Source organism: Artemia franciscana, chromosome 21 (genome assembly GCF_032884065.1).
Source record: "Artemia franciscana chromosome 21, ASM3288406v1, whole genome shotgun sequence".
Taxonomy (NCBI): Eukaryota; Metazoa; Arthropoda; class Branchiopoda; order Anostraca; family Artemiidae; genus Artemia; species Artemia franciscana.
Window position 1 is genome coordinate 32,540,202 of NC_088883.1, and position 21,470 is coordinate 32,561,671.

At 34.7% G+C, this 21,470-nt stretch overlaps 1 protein-coding gene across 6 annotated transcripts in view; it reads right to left on the bottom strand.

The window, feature by feature from the left end:
• Positions 1-239: 239 nt before the first annotated feature.
• The window catches only part of LOC136040925 (dnaJ homolog subfamily C member 7-like), a 102,178-nt gene continuing 80,947 nt past the window's right edge, over positions 240-21,470 (bottom strand). For all 6 annotated transcript variants that reach the window (XM_065725349.1, XM_065725350.1, XM_065725346.1 and 3 more), the window contains exons 6-11: positions 20,288-20,441; positions 17,156-17,320; positions 14,654-14,825; positions 11,990-12,136; positions 5,342-5,485; positions 240-1,865 (exon numbers count right to left, since the gene is read on the bottom strand). In XM_065725349.1, coding sequence (XP_065581421.1) covers positions 1,747-1,865; positions 5,342-5,485; positions 11,990-12,136; positions 14,654-14,825; positions 17,156-17,320; positions 20,288-20,441 — 901 coding nt within the window. In that variant the 3' untranslated portion in view covers positions 240-1,746. The remainder of the gene's footprint in view (positions 1,866-5,341; positions 5,486-11,989; positions 12,137-14,653; positions 14,826-17,155; positions 17,321-20,287; positions 20,442-21,470) is intronic.

Genomic DNA, 21,470 nt, shown 5'->3' on the forward strand with positions numbered 1-21,470 from the left:
ACCCTAACACGTAACACGCCCTTATGTCTCTTTGAAAACATTCCCTATGACGTAACAAGCACCTGCTGGCTCTCATGGGGATGACGGGATAGGGCTGTCATGCAATGGCAGGCTAGGGCCCTTATGGAATTCAGGGATGCAGCTCTCATGAAATCCAGGGATACATCTCTCGTAAAAAGCAGTGAGGGGGTACTACTCTAAGGATATTTCCGTCACAAAGAAAGACAAAAGAAACGAACTATTCTGAAACTATTTTATTCAGTTAAGTATGAAATACGCTCATGACAATTTCGTCAAAACTAGCAAGTTATCATTACAAACAATAGTTACATAAGAGAAGCCAACTCTAAAAGCCAAGTAGCTATAATCAATAAAAATGTTCCTAGTTTACCAATGAATTCTAAAGTTGAATAGCGGGAATTACAATTTTATCACTACAAGCATACCTGCATGCAAGAATTGGGAAAACGAAAGCACTGCCGTGCAGACTTGTTTTTTTTACCACCCCCTAAGATAATCCTGCCCCCTCACCCAACAAAGTTCAGACGTCTGAGAATTTATGTTTTAACGAGGTGCACCCATTACCACAAATATGGGGAGGGGCAGTGTGCATTCTAAAGAATGACATAATCCCATTTTCTGTTAAATGACCTTTTGTAGGCTTTCTTAAAATTTACTGAAAGGAACAGGAATGCAACTTGTTTGCTTAGCCCAAAATGGTACCACATCGGATTTCATTTTGTAATTTAGATTTGCCTTTGAAATTTAGATCAAACCTTTTTTCTATTCATTTGGAAATACTGTAATTAGATATGCAAAAAAAGGAACATAAAAATTTTACATGAATAATTTCCGACAGAAAAAAATGCATGTCTTAGGCAAACTAAACAGACATAAATATTATAGTTTTTCGAGAAGCTAAATTTTCGTCCATGCAAATAATCATTACTCAAGTATTAACTAATCAAAATAATCTTCAAAAAAATGGCTATTTATGGAATCAAACTCAAAGAAAATTTACCCTTATTTTTTCTTTTTTACTATTTTTTATTGTGACCTTCAAATATTATTTAAACTGCATGCCAACGAAAATTAAAGCTCAGTCTATGACACTCAAAGTCATAATCAATCCCTCTATCAAGTATGTACTATGGCCTGAGTTAGACCCCCCTCCCTGCCCATATAAAATATTACAAACATACGCACCTTCTTAATTTTAAGCTGGCATTCATATTACTCATTATTACACACTTCATTTAAAAACATTTATTATTGGCCAATTTTTAAACTCACGGGCAAAATTGATCTGGATTCATATTGAGATTTTTTTTTTTTTAATTTTTTTTTTTAGAAAGGATATTTCCGTGGTTGAGAATTTGAACTAACGTACTTTTAAAGCCTAGTTAACGGTAAATATTGAGAAAACCTTGGCTTTAAACCCATGGCAATGGGGGTCCTAAATTCTATCCTTGCATGTATTGTTGTAGTTCTCGATAAAAAGCTGATCAAATAAAAGGAACGACTCTTAATCAGAGATTAATTTCACTGTTATCCCATGTTGATACACCATAGAAATTGCACTTGAGAAAGAGTTCTTTACTCAAGAAAGAAGCAAAGAGTCACCTTGACGTGCATCGGCAAGAAATTTTCATTTGCTTTTTATTTAGATGCACTACTTTTTTGAATCACACTAAGTTCTTTTTTAACAGCATATAATAAAAATGACAGCGAATCAAAAAAATATTTTTAAAACTGGAAGTTGAATCCACTTTGATGAAATCCTCCGCCTCCACCGAAGTGAAATCCACCGAATGGGCTTGGACCACTTCCAAAGAAAGCATTGAACATTTGTGGATCAAATTCAGCTGCAAAAAAAAAAGAATCTTCAAGAAATGTTTGAGGCTTTTCAGACGGTACGATCCTAATAATTAAAACGGCAATATTAAATAATCAGCAGAATGGATTTATAGACTGCTTCTCGGTTGTTTCATATCACATAACATGCCTAGAGAAATCTATGGACAACATGAACCATATATCCTTCTCATTGTTTTTACCCTGGTCCTAACAGATTTGGATTTTGGCTTGTACATGAATGAGAACGAAGGGGGAAGTCAGTCAAAACCTTCAAAACAAACAAAACATGGTGTACAAACAATATACAAAACTAAACAAAACATTAATATTTTACGGAAAAGGGCCCGACTGACCTCCCTGCATATGCACTTGGACGACAGAAACTAATATCAATTAATAATCGGGTTATTATCCGTGTAGAAGAGGTTGAATTTTTTGTTTTCCTCCGTTTCAGAACGAATTAACAGCAAGTGATAATTAGTAGCATTGGCTCCGCCACCACACCTAATTCACTGAAACGTCACAGAAATCTTATTAGACTGGAAAATCCAGCTAATATCACAGAAATAAAATTCACCAAGCCAATTTGAACTAAAATGGAATAGTCGTGGGCATCACGTCATGGCTGATTGTAGAAAAAGCCGAGACAGATAGTTCAATTGAGTGAAAAGCAAACCTGACATTAATCCCCCCCCTTTCCTTATTAGGATTGTATAAAAAGGAGGTTAGTTAATTTGTTAATAGATATGTCTATCTATTATCCGTCCATGCGTCAGGTTGGCCCAGTTTGTTGTAATATTGGGAATTAGATAATAGACCATACTCGAGTTTGTCATCCCAATGCAAACTAATTCACATAAGCCCTTTGTTTTCAACATCGTAATCACTAGTTACACGGCTTTTATATTGATTGATACGACCAAAGATAGATTTGACTGTTTTTCAGTATTTATATTAAATAAATAAACAAAGAATTGCAACATTAAATTCCAATTAAAGTCTTGTGGATCAACAGCCTTATATCACTTTCTAATTTAATTTATGCATAAATTACACCAATTATCAACATCTAAATTATGTGCTAGCAGACTGTGCGTTATAGTTTTGAAAATCAGTCTTACGGTTTGGTTTTTTAATTGTATAATGTTATTTTCGTCATTATTTCCATGAAACGTCCAATTGAACTCTAGAAGGTCAAACTGATGATTTTTATGAAGAAATGGAGAGGCGTGTAAATTGAACTAATCTAATAATGGCAAATATCTCGCCAAAAGTAAACTGCCCGTTTTGTTTTAATTTTACAGAGCATTATTATATTTCAAACGGTATTACGGCTTTAGGTTTTTTAAATGTAACTGTTTACTAGTAAGTTACCCATGGCGCTAGTGTTCTAAAATCCAATTCAAGTCATGCAAATCATTTGAGTTGAAATTCCTTCCAATTCCTCATTTTTTGGAAGTATTTTTCAGTACTGATTTAGGCCCCTTTCCCCTAGAGAAAGCAGAAACAAAGCTTAGTCGGTCAATATATAGAGAAGCAAAACATTTTGGAAAGCATAAACATTGGTAGCGTTGCCTAAGCAATACAAAGAATGAACCGGTGGTATTTGTGGCTTGTCTTTTGTCATTAAGAAATAAATAACACCGAAACTTTATTTTTTTAAACACAGGCATAGTAGGCATTGATGACCTTATCGAAGTCAAAATCCCAAGCCCAATTATCATATTTACCGTTTTCAATTTTGGTAAGTTTTGACTCCGCTGTCGCTTATCTTATATGAGATACTTATTTCGTTTGATATAATCTGAAGTTTACATACGTTATGACTTAAATGCCTCCTAATTCGATATATTTATTTATTACTGAGCTAACTCGAACTACATATTATCTTCTAACCCCGCTGTCCTTGATTTTCATTACTTAAATTTTGGATTTTTTTTCCTTCTTCATTTTAGTTATTCATTACTTCAGACAATTTGCCAACACCCTTTGCTTTAGCTGCCCTAATTGGTCTAGTTTGAAATGAGGGTCCAGGTTGTAGATCTGTTCAGCTGTTCAGATGGTAGGAAAAAAACTTTTTCTTCCAACGAATTATCATTTATAATAGTTGTAAATTTTCCCTTTTTTGGGTCAACCTCTAGATAAGTTTTTCATACTGATATGTCTTTGCATACTGCAGTCTTATCAAAGATATTTAACTATCGAAGCCAGTCCGATTTCTCACACTGACTGTCCATCAGGCTGCAAACTTTTGGTATGTGGTTTTTGAATTGCTGTAATCCCTTGTTAAAATATATTAAAATGTTTTTGTGATTACCATTTTTTCCACATAAGTGTGACAACGTCATTGCAATACCACAATAATATATACAAACATGACGTCACTGACATGAATCTTTTTTCCCCAAAATTAAGGATCTCAACGAATTTTCTCAAACTTGACCTATCTAGATCGTTTTTAAGGCCAGAATATCCCAGGATACAAACTTTCCCGAAAAAATAATGGAGCCGTTTTCGAGAAAAAAACATAAATAAACAAATAAATACATAGATAATTATTGCTCACTTATAAAGATAGTATATATATTTTGTTTGCATTTATGTTTAATTTGATAAGACGACCTTCTAAAATAATTCCAATACCTGCTCTTTTGTCAAGTTACTGTGAGTAATGGACAAACAAAGCTTTCACAAAACTCGTTCAGCAGGAAAGATGGAACTTAAACTTATAGTGCAACAATGGTGTTCTGCGAGTAGTAACAACGATCGTTCATTTTACAGCAAAACATGCATTCTAAAGCATTAAATATTTCCTTTTGTAAAAAATATTAAAAAAGAAGGTTTAATAGACTAGTATTCATACTCTTTTTCGTTCTTACATAGTGAATTTGTGCAACTTTTTATGCGTTTACACAAAATTTATTGTGTACCTATAAATTAAATGTCATAAATTTATGCACAGTACATAGTTTAAATAACTACTAAGTTCAATCAGCTCACAAAAAAACCAAATAAATACGATGGATTGGAGCAAGGGTTCCCAACCAACTAGGGGCTATGCCCCACTTGGGCATTTCTAGAATCCTGATCCCCCCTTGTGATATTTAAATTTTGTTGTTGAATATTTGACTCCTGAAATTTTGTTATATAAAACTATGTCCTCTAGGTATATTCTACAGTAATGAAAAATACTGTCTGATTACACCTTTAACTCAATGTATGGCGTCATTGCCATACTATCATATATCCCTTTTGCTCTTCAATTTGAATGTAACGTCATTCACCGGTGGGCCCTACGCCCCACGTTGGGAACCACAGGATTAGACCCTAATAAATTTATGCATAATATACAGTTCAAATAACTATAAAGCTCAACCAACTAAAAAAAGAAACAAAGGAAATATAAACAATTAATTGGAGCTGTAGCTTATTTTTGATGTTAAAAAAAGGAGAAAAAATTTTAACGAAAAAAGGAGATTCTTACCATGTCCCTCATCATCTAGGTCCTGACCTCTGTCATAGCGGGCCTTCTTCTTGGGATCAGACAGTACAGTATACGCTTCTCCAAGATCTTTGAAATTTTTTTCATGTTCCTTTCGTTCTTCTTCTGTTGCCGAAGAATGTCGGTCTAAAATTTAAAGGGTATAAAAATAATCCACAGGGCAAATAGATACAGTAATTGAAATAAAGACGGTTTATACAAATGGGACCTATTTTATTTGTCATCTTAATTATTCCAGTCAAATGAGGCGAGACAAAATTAAGACTAGTATTGAATAAGTAGTCAAACTGCTAAAAAGGATATCTCCATAAAGCAAATAAAGGAGAAAATACGCAAAGAAAATCAGACACGTGCACGTCTTTTTTCTTTTTCTTTGGGGAGGGGGGGGGAGGGTTGAGCCCCAAAATCAAATTAATTTCGGAAAAGCTCAATAAAGAAACAAATGTTATTTGATAATCTGGATAGGAAAAGACCAGAAATTCAAGAAAATTTAGGTTTCCAGGAAGGTGGGAGGGGGAGAGCCCCCGCCCTGCCTAAGTCCCTGAAGCAAATATATAGCAGGTGTCTGGTTACTTTTAACACTTATAATTGGTAAAAACCAGATGATTATGCGGTGAAATAACCAGTCTTGGTTTTTTTTCAAAAATTACTTCAATATTTGTTAGTTTAACGCTAACTAATTTCGTTAGGTGACATAAAAGCCGTTGATGGCCAATCTTTTTCTGAAGTCATTATTGGTGTATCATTTTAATTTCAGGGACTCTTCTTATGAAAAAACGGAGTTATACTGAATCGAATCTCTTAAATTAAACACCATGAAAAAATGTAATTAAGATTTACGTTCCCTGTGCAAGTTTTTTCTATGTTCCTTTTCAGCAGTCCTACAGTTTTATCGTCTCAGCATAATACGACAACTTTGCTATCATTTGAGAGCCGTAATCACGGGTACCTATAAGGGGGAGGGGGGGGGATTCGCCAACCCCTCCTCCCCCGCTGCCCTAGATCTATATATTTTGTTTTGAGATTTCAATTATACAGCATTGGAAGTGCTGATTAGACCAGATAAGACCCCCCCCCGTAACATTTAGCTTATGGGCGTCCATGGCTGAGATTATCTTTTAGTCATATACCAAAATACAAATTTCGAAACTGGTTTTGCCTTTGTTCCGGATTTATAAATAAAATGAAAACTGGTGGAAAATTGTTGAAAAAGGAGCAGTCTCTGTTTTCTAGGGGAGCTTAAATCATTCTCTAAGAAAACTTCTAAGTAATATCATAATTCTGGTTGTGTAAATTAATCGATCTGAAACCAACGAATCTGAAAGTAGAAGTATCTTGTCCTTTCATTGAAAGTTACAGATACAGTCTTATCATAAAATCCCATGTTTCACTGGGGGCATAAACTTCGTTGTTTATCCACTTGGTTTCTGAACACATCAAATAGTAATGGCATACTGTCAAATATGTTAGCATGAGGAACATACACATATAAGTCCAGATTCGGGAGATCTATTTCTGGAATTTCAGCGAGTATTGCTTCTGGCTGCCACAAGTATCTTTCCCCATATTAATAGATATAAGGGTCAAGAAATATTTCTCTCCCCACTGAAGAAAAAAAAACTTTTCAATTTTTCAAGGGGAAAAACTAAAAGAATTTCATTGCGAGTGATTTAATAAAAAAAGAAGAAAAAAAAAAAAACAAAAAACACTTGATTCACATCTGACGGAGAGGATATAGTATTAGGTTCGTAAACAAATACCATGATGTTGCATCAGATCAAAAAAAAAGGGAGATGACTCATATGTTTCAGAGGTAAGACTGGGCCCAATACGGTACCTTACGAAATCTCAGAATTACCATGAAAATCAGCCAAACTTAAAATTTTAACAAAAGAAAGGTCTTATGAAGAACATATAGAAAGGTAGTTTCTTTCAAATCAAAATCGAATAATCATACACAAACCAATACATACACACACAACACACTCATCACAAATCGCAACAGAATCATACACACAAACACAAAATTTTCACATGGCCTGTCAGATTTTGAGCTCAATACTTGTCACTTGGCTTGCTTACCGGTTATTTAAACATTTTTACTCTTTTTCAATTTTACAAAAGTCCTTTACAATCCACCATCTATAGCAAAACTAAGCTACCTTGAGTTCTTGCCCTAGTGCTCTGATATTTCTTTAGTAGACTTTTTGGGACACCTGTGAGAATGCAGATTAAGCTCCGAGTCACATTTGAAGGAAGTTGGAGGCTTTTGGGAAGATTGATGGATATTCACTACCGTAGCACTCATTACTGTAGACCATTCATAGCTGATTTCACACTCGTTGGAAGACTAAATAGCCATATGTCATGTTTCTCTTTTGAAATTTAGACAATTTCAAAGTAAAAATTAGAAACAGGCGCATTATTTATTTTTTCTAATTCTAATGGAGTGCAAAAGTAAAACCTACAAATTTTCCAATGCCCTCCACCTAAAAAAACATTTTTTTTAAAGTACGATTGAAAACTGTAATTAGAATGATGGATGTGGCTGGCCATGTCTTCATTAAGCCATTTGAGATATAGGCTGCCAAGTGACGTGCCCATAACGGCGGGCCTTTCGATTGCTAGATTTTGCTTTTCCTATGAAAGCCACGACGGTGTGCCTCTTCCTCCTTTTAAATCTTAAAAAGCCCATGTAAAAGCTGGATCTGCCAGACAAAGTAAACAAGCCCTTGACCAACTTCGCCTGAAAAAGCCATGATGAATGCAAGGCCTATACTTTCTTGAAGAAAAAAAAAAGTAAAGATCAATCACTAACCCATATAGTCGTTTAACCCACCTTCCACTGACTTCTTTGATATCATTTCCCTTCATGTACCATTTCTTGAAAGTGTTGTGGGAAGTTAATAGGATGGCCCTTGAATATATGGATTCTGAAGACTGATGCACAAATTACTTTAAATGCATCAAAGTCCTGACAGGAGGAATATCCAGATTATTGCTGCTAGGAAATATGGAATTCAGTTTTGTACTTGCACTAGAGTGGGATAGGGCACAAAAATGAAGCATAAGCCTAGGTAGTTAAAGAACTTCATGTTTGCTCTTTGATCTTCGATGTGAAGCAGACCCTTTTAAAACTCAGAGGGTGATGATCAAACGTTGTCTAGTCTTTCTTTTTCTCGGAAGTAAAGTCAATGATCATCCGCCACTGATTCTTCACCACATTATGGACTTTCTCCAATTCAACCTCGTTCTTCCAAGAGCTAGACAAAACCGTTTCTATAAGAAGACTATACCACCAAACATAACGTTCAAGACCATATCTGGATTCATATATATCTCTGAACACAAGTTAAAAATATCTCCAAGTTAAGTTTATTCGCTTTGAAGAGTTGTAATGATTCTAATGTAATTAGCCTAACCTGGGTATATACAATGGATGTGTAGAAAACATTAAATTTTAGAGAAAAGATAGGGGAGTTAGTTAGGTCATCTATCTGTTCTCTTTCTTCGTGGCTCATAATTTTTCTCATAGCTCATAAAAATGGAAAGGAAAGAACTAACCACGAAGCCAATTCACTCACCAGCCTAAGCTTGGTAGAGGAACAATACAATCATTCATTCAAAATCCCTTGTGGGTTAATATAGGATGTGTTTCGAAATCAATTATTATTAACAATTCTTAATTACTTGTCATTACCTTTATTCTAAAATAGTAGATTGTGACGAAATCGGCTAATTGTATTTTCATAAATTATAAAAAGGGCTAACCCTGATAAAAAGAACAAAGTAATGAGAAGCTTTTATTTATTTTATGTTCTTGCGACAAAAAGAAAAAATAAAAGATTAATTATAACTAATAATAATTAGCTTCTGGGGCACACATTGAACGTCCATAATCTTTAATTGCTGCTACAGGGGCCAAGGCTTGCCACACTCAAGATTACATTTCAAGATGTCAAAAAGTTATTTCAAAGTAACTATGGCGCGAATCAACTTTTTAGCCTCAATGACTAAAATAATTGTTGCTATACATCAATACAAGTTCTCACAATACATTAAGTTAAGACAAGAAACGTTTCAAGTTATTAAATCCCGTCGTATTTCGACCATTCACTGTCAAGCTACAATATACATTGAAACGCTGTAAAAAACAAGAGCTAAGAGCTCATATGGCACTTGTGACGAGGCAAGAAGAGCTAAGAGCCAAGAGCTCATATGGTATGAGCTCTAACAAAATTCTAAGAATCAATAGATTGATTTAAAAGGAAAATCAGAGGCTTATTGCCGGTCGGGATTTAAAATAAGAGCTCTGAGTCACGATGTCCTTCTAAATATCAAAATTCATTAAGATCCGAACACCCACCCGTATGTTATAAATAACTGATTTTTTCTAATTTTTCCTCTCCCTTTAGCCCTCCAGATGGTCAAATGTGGGAAAACGACCTTATCAAGTCAACTTGTGCAGCTCTCTGACACGCCTACCAATTTTCATCGTCCAAGCACGTCCAGAAGCACCAAACTCGCCAAATCACTGAATCCCCCCAACTCCCCCAAAGAGAGCAAATCTACTACGGTTAAATCAATCACGTATCAAGGACATTTGCTTATTCTATCCACCAGGCTTCATCCCGATTCCTCCACTTCTAAATATCAACTTTCATTAAGATCCGATCACCTATTCGTAAGATAAAAATACACCAATTTTTCACGTTTTCCAAGAATTTCGGTTTCCCCCTCCAACTCCCCCCAATGTCACAAGATCTGGTCGGAATTCAAAATTAGAGCTCTAAAGCACAAGATCCTTCTAAATATCAAATTTCATTAAGATCTGGTCACACTTTCGTATGTTACAAATACCTCAATTTTCAAAATTACCCCCCTCCCAAACTCCATCAAAGAGAGAAGATCCGGTCCGGTTATGTCAGTCACGTATCCTAGACAGGTTTTTATTCTTCCCATCCAGTTTCATCCTGATCTCTCCGCTTTAAGTATTTTCTAAGATTTCCGGTCTCCTCCAACTGCCCCCCCCCCCCAATGACGTTGGATCCGGTTGAGATCTAAAATAAGAAATCTGAGTTACGAGATCCTTCTAAATATGAAGTTTCATGAAGACCCGATCACTCCTTCGTAAGTTAAAAATACGTCATTTTTTATAATTTTTCAGAACTAACCCCCCCCCCCCAATAGAGCGGATCCGTTCCAATTATGTAAATTATGTATCTAAGACTTCTGCTTATTTCCCCCACCAAGTTTCATCCCGATTCCTACAATCTAAGCATTTTCCATGATTTTAGGTCCCCCCCCAAACTCCCCCCAATGTCACCAGATCCGGTCGGGATTTAAAATAAGAGCTTTGAGACACGATATCCTTCTAAATATCAAATTTCATTGAGATCCAATCATCTGTTCTTAAGTTAAAAATACCTCATTTTTTTTTTATTTTTCAGAATTACCCCCCCCCCCCAACTACCCCAAAGAGAGCGGATACGTTCCGCTTATGTCAATCATGTATCTTGGACTTGTGCTTATTTTTCCACCAAGTTTCATCCCGATACCTCCACTCTAAGCGTTTTCCAAGATTTTAGGGTTCCCCCTTCCAACTCCCCCCCAATGTCACCAGATCCGGTCGGGAATTAAAATAGCTCTGAGATTTAAGAGCTCATTTAAAGAGCTCTTAGACACGATATCCTTCTAAATATCAAATCTCATTGAGATCCGATCACCCGTTCGTAAGTTAAAAATACCTCATTTTTTTGATGTTTCAGAATACACCCCCCCCCCCCAACTACCCCAAAGAGAACGGATCCCTTCCGGTTATGTCAATCATGTATCTAGGACTGGTGCTTAAGTGTTTTCCAAGATTTTAGGTTTCCCCCTCCCAACTGCCCCCCCCCCAATGTCACCAGATCCGGTCGAGATTTGAAATAACAACTCTGAGACACCATATCCTTCCAAACATCAAATTTCATCAAGATCTGATCAACCGTTCGTAAGTTAAAAATACTTCAATTTTTATATTTTTTCCGAATTAACGGGCCCCCACTCCCCCCCCAGATGGTCAAATCGCGAAAACGACTATTTCTAATTTAATCTGGTCCGGTTTCTGATACGCCTGCCAAGTTTCATCGTCCTAGCTTACCTGGAAGTGCCCAAAGTAGCAAAACTGGGACCGACAGACAGACCGACAGAATTAGCGATTGCTATATGTCACTTGGTTAATACCAAGTGCCATAAAAAACAGGTCCTTTTCTTCCCTCCGGCACTGATATCTTTTTAAAAGATAGAGAAACAAATCTCCAAACACTGAGCTGTCATCAGTCAGCCATGCAAGGCAGCAATAAATGCTATATAAGGCAGTAATTCCCTTCAGATGCACTCAGAATGAATAAGCTGAGCTAAAGGCTTCTATATATTCCACGAATAAAATGACCACAAGGATATTAGATCAAATGATCAAATTTAAATACAAGTAAGTTAAGAAGTGCCGTATTTTGTTGAACCATCGAAGTTCGACCATTCATTCTATCGCATATTCTCTTTTTTTTTCTGAACTTCCCTTATTTGGGGCTTGGGCTGGGCATTCCCGCCATCAGGAAAAAAAAAAGAAAGAAAAGACCACAAACATACCAGGATGATGAACAAGCGCCCGTTTCCTGTATGCCTTCTTGATTTCATCGTCGTTGGCATTCTTGTCAACTCCTAGGATCTTGTAGTAATCTTTTCGCTTGGACCTTTTCAATGCTATTTTCGCCTCTTTCAACAGTCTTCGGGTTTCTATAATGCAAGCAAGAAGATATTAGTGTTTGTCAAGATGCACTACACGTAAAAATACATCTGTTTTGATTTTACTTTCAAATATATATTTTTTGACTCCACGAAAGAAACCAAAAAAGTCTACAGTACATAATGCTGTAGACAGCGTCGTAAAAAAAAACTAATCAATGAAATGAACAGACTATCAGTTTCCTGAGAAAAACGCATTCTTCTTTGATTTGATATTGTTATTCCTATCATCTGAATAACGGTACTTTAATATCATACAGTTTATTGTTGTATTCAGCTTGTTTACCTCTAACTTGATTCACTAAATGACTAGCAAGTGGCGCCCCTAAGACAAGTGATGTAGTGTAGTGGCGGTTCTGGCTTCTCGTTCCCGAAGCATAATCTTGATTACCCCCCCTTAAGATTTTCAGGTCAAATTCTAAAAATTTTCAATTTACTGACAAATTTTATCATTAATATAAATCTACCTTTTCCTACTTTCAATGGAAAAAGATATGTGAAAAACGAAAATTTTGGATTTTAACTTCCTTATACTTAATGACAAGTGCACACTCTACTTTATTTGAATACTAATAAAATTTAAAAAACAACAGTTATTATAAACGTTACACTATTTATCTGAAATTTTGCGTCTCTAAAATTTCTGCACCCAGGGCAAGTGCCCCCTGAAACAGCCTCTGGTGTAGTCACACCAGATTACATTCGTACACCCTCAATCTCCAGTTTTATAACGTTTTAAATTGAAAATGACGAGCATCGAAACAGGTAGATCAAAAATCAAAGAAGATTTTTTGAGACATTACTAGAAATGCAAAAATAAGGATTAAAAGTGCGTTATTTACAGATAAGAAAACAAAATAGAAGATAGATAGATTCCTTATTTTTATCAATTTACAAAAATACAGCAATAAAAATCAATTAAATGAACATAGCCACTAGAAGGTCAAACGGCTTGAGCGTAGTGGATCAATTAATTAATTAAATTACATTACCAATGGTACATAGATAAAGACAGCAAAAAGAAGAAGAAAATAAAACTAAACCATGATCCTCACAAGAAACACGCTCTCGACCTACATTTCGACTAAGGAGAAACTTTTTGACCTGCGATTCAAATGAAGAAGCTCCTGATTCAGAGCTCCTGTTGTTGTCTGGGAGGCTATTCAAGACGGTTACAGTCCCATAATGAAACACGTGGTGACCTCACGCTTTTTATCTTCTCATATACCAATTTATCAATATTCCTAGTAGATAAGAAAGATAGAAAAAAAGGTGTATTCAGAATTGATTGTAACTTTCTGGCTCTTTGCTTTTTGTTTAATTGAAACTGGATTTTGATTTACATAGGGGATCCCTCTACTATATTTCTATTCAAAATCTTTCTGTTGTATTTAATTCTTGTAATTTTGTTAGTTGTAATATTTTTGGTTTTGTACACTTCCTGAATTTTTGACTATTTTAAATCTTGTATTTATAATTGGAATAGTTGATATTTTATGATTTTTGACAGGGTATTAGACTAATTGTTAGTTTGTGTGTAGTAGATTAATCAGTACGACGAAGCATGATTGTGAAGAGTTTTTTGTTTTTGGTTTTTCTAGGTTGATGATAAAACAGAAAAAGGATCCTGGAGCATAGAGAAGAAATTCTGAAAACTCCATTCAATTACATTAACAATAACAACTTGTAATTCATCAACAAACCACTTCTCGTTGTCTGGCTCATTCAGAATTTACACATGACTTCAAATCAGGAAGAAATATATTTTGAGAAAAAAATAGTAACAAAATGGAATCAAAAGCCTAATGTCAATTACATCTTATAATGGTACATATCATAAAACTTAAAGTGACCTCACAGACTTTTTTTAATACTTGGGTATCTTAGCTTTAGGAAACATATAGCAGTAATAAATCATGTCAACAATAATATGAACATTTCTAGCTTTTAACAACTTTTGATTTTTTCGGCAAGAATTTAAAAACTTGAACCGAATTTTGAAAGTTTATATCCTATGATAGGACACGTATAAATACGTATTCGTTTTTGAAATATGCATTATTTCCTGGGGGAGAGGTATGTACAGAAAATGCAGAAATAATAGTCATATCCTGTGTAAACACAAGAAATTAAAAAAAAATAATTAAAAGATCTGGTACCCCCCCCCCTCGCGTAGGCTACAACCCTACTGTTACATTTCATTTTATTTTATTTTAATATTTCGTCTTAAACTTTCAATTTCAAATTTTAGTTTTTATATTAATGTTTCAAATGGAATTTTGAAGGTTTACGACATTGTATAATTTATATGAAGGTTGTTTTTTCAATTTTGTCTTTTTATAGTTATTGTTTTCACAGCACCGTTATATTTTGGTGAATTTAAAATTTGGTGTTTAGAACAAATTGCAAGTTTTTCACTCGAACACTCCTGTTCATGGTATCTGTGCATATGGGTGATAATATTGAGTATTAGTTTGAGCGTTATAATTGGCCATATAGATCACAAACCTCTATTTGCATTTTTTTCCAGCTTCATGCATGCTTCATAATCTCTGACACATTCTTCATGTTTTTCCAAATTTCCATAGGATTTTGCTCTTAACAGCAATGCTTTGATATAACCATCATTCAATTTCAGAGCCGCAGAACAATCATCAACTGTTTGAGAGTGATTTCCGAGCTAAAATTAAAGTAGTGAATGAGGAGATGTAGAAACAAAATTGTCAGCCATTGCCTTAATTATAAATTTCATCACTGAATAAAACACTTTTTTAAGATTTGTGTTTGTGGTGCAAGCTTTGTATGTTATTTTTCTACAGTCTTCATATTTTAACACGAAACGACAACTTCCATAACATTGAATAGATGAAATTCAGTAACTTTTTTCTTAGATAGAAAAATATATTGAACACAAGCAACTATTCAACAAACTGTTTAAATTTGTTCTTGACCATTTCCGATGTCTTCGTCTGTTCTTTTTAAAGTGTTCTCCAGTCGGCGTGAAGTTTTTCCACCTTAGCTAAATCCATTTTGCTCCTGTTTAGTCGGAATTAAGAATCGAAAGTATTTTTGTTTCTATTTCTGTTTTTGTCTAACCTGTTTCTCCCCCCCCCCCCCAAAAAAAAAAAGCTAATATGTCAAGTCAATATGTCTATATGTCTAATATGTCAATAATGAGTCAAGAGCTAATATGGCGCATGTGACGAGGTCGGAACCTAAAATTAGATTCGGTACTAGAGTTATCGATTTCATCGGCCTAGCACGTCAAGAAGCACCGAACTCCCCGAAGCACTAGAAATCCTTCCAATTCCCCCAAAGAGATCGGATCCGGTCCGCTTATGTCAATCACGTATCTATAACTTGTGCTTACTTTCAAACTCCCCAAAGCACCAGAAATCCCCCAACTTCCCCAAAGAGAGCAGATCTGGTCCGATTATGTTAATCACGTATCTAGAAGTTTGAGCTTATTCTTCCCATCAAATTTCATCACGACCTCTCCACTCCAAGCGTTTTTCAAAATTTTTGTTTCCCCCCCCCCCTATATCCCCGGATCCAATCCAAATTGAAAATAGAGCATCTGAGATGCCATTTCAGAGTCCAAATAGATAAAGATCAGTTAAAGAGCATAAATATTAAACAGTAGCGAAAAATTTCATGCTCTTCATTAAAGATTTTTGGGACAAATCAGTCGCACACCTTTCTTCATTACTCCGCCTCCACTCTGATCTGATTAAATGCCAAGTAGCAACTGAAGCTATAGCTTTGACGCTTTCGTAACTTACCAAAGCACCCGCTGTGATATGATTTCAACAAAATTTTCGCTACCGTTCTAATGATTATGCTGTGTGTCCTCCTTTGTACCTATCAAACAAAAATTTCTTAGGTAAACTAGTCAAGTAATCCCCATAGAATAAAAGATTAAAATTGAATAAAAGGCTTGTGATATTTGAAAATTGAGTTCCAAAATACTTTTCAAAAAAAAAAAAAAAAAAAAAAAAAAAAAAAATGTAAATTCCAAGACAGATTATACAAAAACGTACTCCCAAACCGGATCCTAATGGTACTCGGTCACGTTTTGGGGACTAGAGGCTGTTTAATTCTGTGACTTAAAATTACAACAATTATTTGTAGAGCATATATATATATATATATATATATATATATATATATATATATATATATATATATATATATATATATATATATATATATATATATATATACATAATATATTTGGAATATAGTGCAGCTACTCTTAGTGGAAGAAACCAAATAGAAAAAAAGTCATAAACACTAACTTAAGACTATTTTCCCCCGCACTAGTAAAACCAATTAAGAATTTTTTTATTGTAAATTCGTATCAATATTCTTTATTTTAGCTGTTTTGGTTACCTATTTATCTACGTTTGTTTATCATAAGCTCAAAATTTATTAATACATTGAAAAAAAAATCAAAAATGTTCAAAATGTATTCCACATATTACAAAAAAAACTGTCATTAACAGTCCGATTCATTTGCAAAAATGTATCGTAAAAATATTGAAAAAAAAAACATGTTATTTCATTCCTTTACGTAAAAATACATCAGCATTTTGTTGTTCACCGCAAGATCTAACTGATTTCCGTAGATAAAAGAATGTGCATACGGCTGCAGGCTTAGGAAAACTACATGGACCAAAAAACACTCAATGACGTTGATCGAAAGACAAGGGGTAATGTTATATGCTTTTTGTGATCAGCTGAATACAGTAAAAGATATATTCTGATCCATGTACTGTCTGAAGGATATTACTGCCTTCTTTGTCTTATATCCCTTTACAATTTTTACGTAGAGATAAAATTATACTGAAACACAAGAGTTGAAGTTTACCGTCCTAAAAACAAATAAATTAACCTAATATTACAAAGCAAGCAAAAAAAAGTATAAAGCTAAAAACTATAAAAGGTAAACAAGAAGCGAAAATAAAGACAATAAATAAACAGACTAGATGAAAAACAAAGAGCACACACCTTGGAATTGACAAGAGCTCTATTGTAATATACTTTAGAATTGGTCAGCTTATTAACTGGGTCGATGGCAAGTGTTTCTGTGTAGATGGCGAGAGCTTCTTGTAATTTGCCTTGTTTAAATGCTACATTTCCTTCCTCCTTCTTCGTCTTTAGCTGCTTTGCTTTCTACAAAAAAAAAACTATAGCTATACTTTAACCAACTTAAACTCGTTATGTCGAATATTTCAGCATTAAAATGAACATTAAAAGTCAAGAATGTAGAGGATGAATGGAATTATTTAAAGAAAATAATTTTTGAAGTTGCTGATGGTGTCTTAGGGAAGAAACTAAGGAACACAGCTAGGAGTACTGGTGAAAATACTTTTTGTTTAATAGAGAGGAGGAGGGACTTGTACAAGAATTATTTGAGTGATAGGCCATATGAAAATAAGAGGAATGTAAAGAAAGTGGAGAAACTATTTAAGTATGAACTAATGAGGTCTAAAGTGGAGACATTGGAGTAAATTGCCGAAAATCTTGAAGATGCAGCTACATGGCATTATAGTAAAATATTGCCCTGGCATGTTAATAAATTGAGAAGGAGTAATCAATCTGGACTTACCCTAGTTAAAGATAGGAACGGGTCACAATTGGTGATAAGAAAAGAGTAAAAGAGAGATGGGCAGAGCATTTCGAGAATGTGCAAAACCGAGATAGAGTTGCAGGAAAAGATATAGAGGAAAATGAAAAAGTTTTTGATACCTTGGATGAGAAGGAAGATTTGTTTTGTGAGGAAGGATTAGCGACAGTAAAATAGGATTAAAAAATAATAAGTCTCAGCTGCTGATAGTGTACCAAATGAGCTTCTTAAATATGGCAGTTCTGAGGTTAGAAATAAGTTACTGAAGACAATGAGTGTGATTTTCGAAAAAGGGGAAGTACCTAGCGATTTTAAGAAAACCCTGATTAAACCCCTGTATAAGAAAACTGATAAGAGTGACCCTGGTTTCTGTAGGTAGCAAATTACAGTATGATGATAGTTTCAGACTTCGAGATGTTGAATACAAAGTTTTAAGAAAAGAACAGTGCTGTTTCAGGAAGGATAGAGGATGTCTCGACCAAATGTTCACTCTCAGGTTAAAAATTGAGAAGTGCCTGAGTCATCGAACACCTTTAGTCCTCACGTTCATAGATTATGAGCAAGCGTTTGTTCAGCTGATAGAAAAGCTTTAGCAAAGGTCTTATACTTGTATGGCATACCAGACAAATACATTAAAGTGGCCAGTGCTATGTACGAGAATAATACTGATGCGGTTAAGGTAGGAAATGAGAATAATAGCTGGTTTCGTATTAAATCAGGAGATAACTGGATTGTGTTCTATCCCCGTTTATATGGATCATTTTGATGGACCTTGTCTTAAGGAGCACAGCAAAGGCAATGGGAGAGCACGGAATTAAATGAAGAAAAACTTTCCTGGATATTATGCTGATGATTTAAGCATCCTAGATGAAAGTGTGAAACAAAAGAACAAACTTTTAGAGGTGTTGGAAGTTCAGGTTACTAGAAAAGATTTGAAAATTAATATTAAGAAGACAAAGTTGCAAGGGCTAAGGAATAAGTGAAGATCGTGACGTTGGGTGTCGAAAAAATGGATGAAGTGGACAGCTTCACTTACCTTGGTAGTATTATTAGTAAAGACGGCGGGTGCAGTGAAGACATTAAAAAAAGGATAGAGAAGGCCAATATTGGAAGCTAAAGCAATTACAGTCGTCAAATATGGCTCTGAAGCATGGGCGCTATGAAAGACGGAAGAAGATTTATTAGATCTTTTCCACAGAAATTGCCTATGGATTGTTTTGGGTAACCGACTGACTGACAGTATTGTAAACAGTAGAATGTACGAAATGTGTGGTTCAATGCCGCTTTCTACGGCTATAATAAGAGAAAGGTTCAGATGGCTAGGGCACGTTACACGGATTAAGGATGACAAATTGCCAAAGATTGTCCTTTTCGGCCAACTGTCTAGGGCCAAACAGAAAGTAGGTCATCCTCGGGTGGGGTGGGAGGATGTCGCGAGGAAAGATTTAACAAAAATGGGAAATTCTTGGGAGGGTGTAAAGAGGGAAGCCCTGAATAGATTGGTGTGGAGGAGTGTGCGCAGCTGTGTTGGCCTCAGGCGGCTTGGTGCTACGGTGACTTTTTATTAATAGTATATATATATATATATATATATATATATATATATATATATATATATATATATATATATATATATATATATATATATATGTTTGTATACAATACTATAAAAAAAAGTCAGCTTTATCGGCTTTTTGCTGCCTTCCTCTATTAATTTAGGTCTTTGACCCTCGCACTTTTGTTACCATGACGTTACGTTTCCAGTCCTTTAGTTTTATTTGTGTCTTTTTAGCTATATTTTTTTTCTTTAAATTTATGTTAGCCCCCCTCCCCCAACCCAAACTTTTGTTTTCAACTGCTATGCACATTTGTATTTCCTAGATCAAGCTTATCTTCTGTTAAAACTTTCTGCTCAACCAGAAACAAAAGAGCGACAAACCTTTAGATACTTCCCCTTTGAGCCCTCCCCCAGGTACACACATTCAGAATCCCAATACCCCAAGGAACGTACCTCAAAAGATTCAAGTCGATAAGCCCAGTTGCTACCGAGGTATATATTTTTTTCTGCAGAAAATGTGTTGTGATCAGGGATTGTTAACAAATATAATAATACGTCCATATTACTTATCGTGTTCTTCAGGATACGTATTCCAAAAATCACATTGACAACATTAGTTTTTGTGCTAATTGTGCCAAACATACATACATACACACACACACACACACACACATACATATATATATATATATATATATATATATATATATATATATATATATATATATATATATATATATATATATATATATATATATTATGGTATTTGTCGTTCTTACTCATTTAAATACCAATTACTGCTTTATTTGTTATTCATTACTCTGTATCTCAGCTTGTTTACTGAAAATAAGAAATGAAATTTGAATTGTTGCATCTTAGTCGTAATTCAAACTAAAACTGATCTTCTTCAACTTAGCGAAACTGCCTAATCAAAACATTTATTTTTTGTACTTACCCTGTAAGTTTCTCTGGCTTTGGCATAATCAGGTGCTAATCGAAGTACTTGTTGGAAATGAGAGAAGGCCAGATCAATATTATCCTGATAATATAAACACATTCCTCGGATCAGCAATGAGTCAACATCTGTACTATCTGACCTTAGGATGTCACTGAAAGATAAATTAAAATGCGCCTACGTTTAGAAAAGAAAAGAGAAAGGCGGAAACAGTGAAAAGGAAGATACAATGTCCCAAGAATCTGAAATATATTTCCTTTTTAAATTTTTGGGGGGTAAGCCACAATTTGCCGCACGGACAGATAAAGACATGTGATCTGCAGGAAGGAGAAGGATGTCATAGGATCACCGGCATTTAAAATTTTATTATCATGCTAAATTGTAGCAAGCTAAGAGGTAATGACAATAAAAAATATGCCAATCGAAATAACAAAATCCCATTTGCTTTTTGTTTTAGCTAAGAGGCCTTATCACAAAACAATAGTTCTTTCGGAAGACGGCCTCAGCTGTTAGCCCCATCCCACGTTGCATGCACCAATTATAAGAATTATAATAAATGGACAAAATCTTCCCAAAAATATATACAAGTCTTTTGCGAAGTTTCAAGATGATAGCACAAACTTCAAATAGGGCCTTACTAATTATAGAAAAAAAAAAAAAAAATCAAATTCCAAACAAAATTCAAGTAGGACCTCAATTGAATACCAATGAACAACAAAAAAAAGTGAGGACTAGTGGAAAACTTTCATTTCGAAACCTAAGGTCAAGATAATAGAAATTCTGATAAGTAAGCGCCTATGTCTGAATGAAAAAAAAATAAAAAAAAATGCTCTAGCAATTCAGAAGGAGTTTTAAGTATTATTTGTCCAGTGTTGTCACATAAAAATATGAGAATATAACAAAAAAAGAAAAAATTAAGAGGCATACAATCAGGTTTAATATACTGCCTTTTTTAGGAAACGAAGAATCAAAACAATTAAAAATCCAATCCACCTTGGGCCAAACGAAAAGAAGGTCCCCGCATAGGGCGAGAAGAGGCCATAAGAAAGAATTAAAGGAAATTGGGGCTTCAAGAGAGGGGGTAAAGAGCAGATCTTTGAATAGATTGGAGTAGAGTAGAAGTGGGCTTCGCTGTATTGGCCTTAGGCGGATTGACACTGTAGTAAAAGTTCAGTGATTTCAG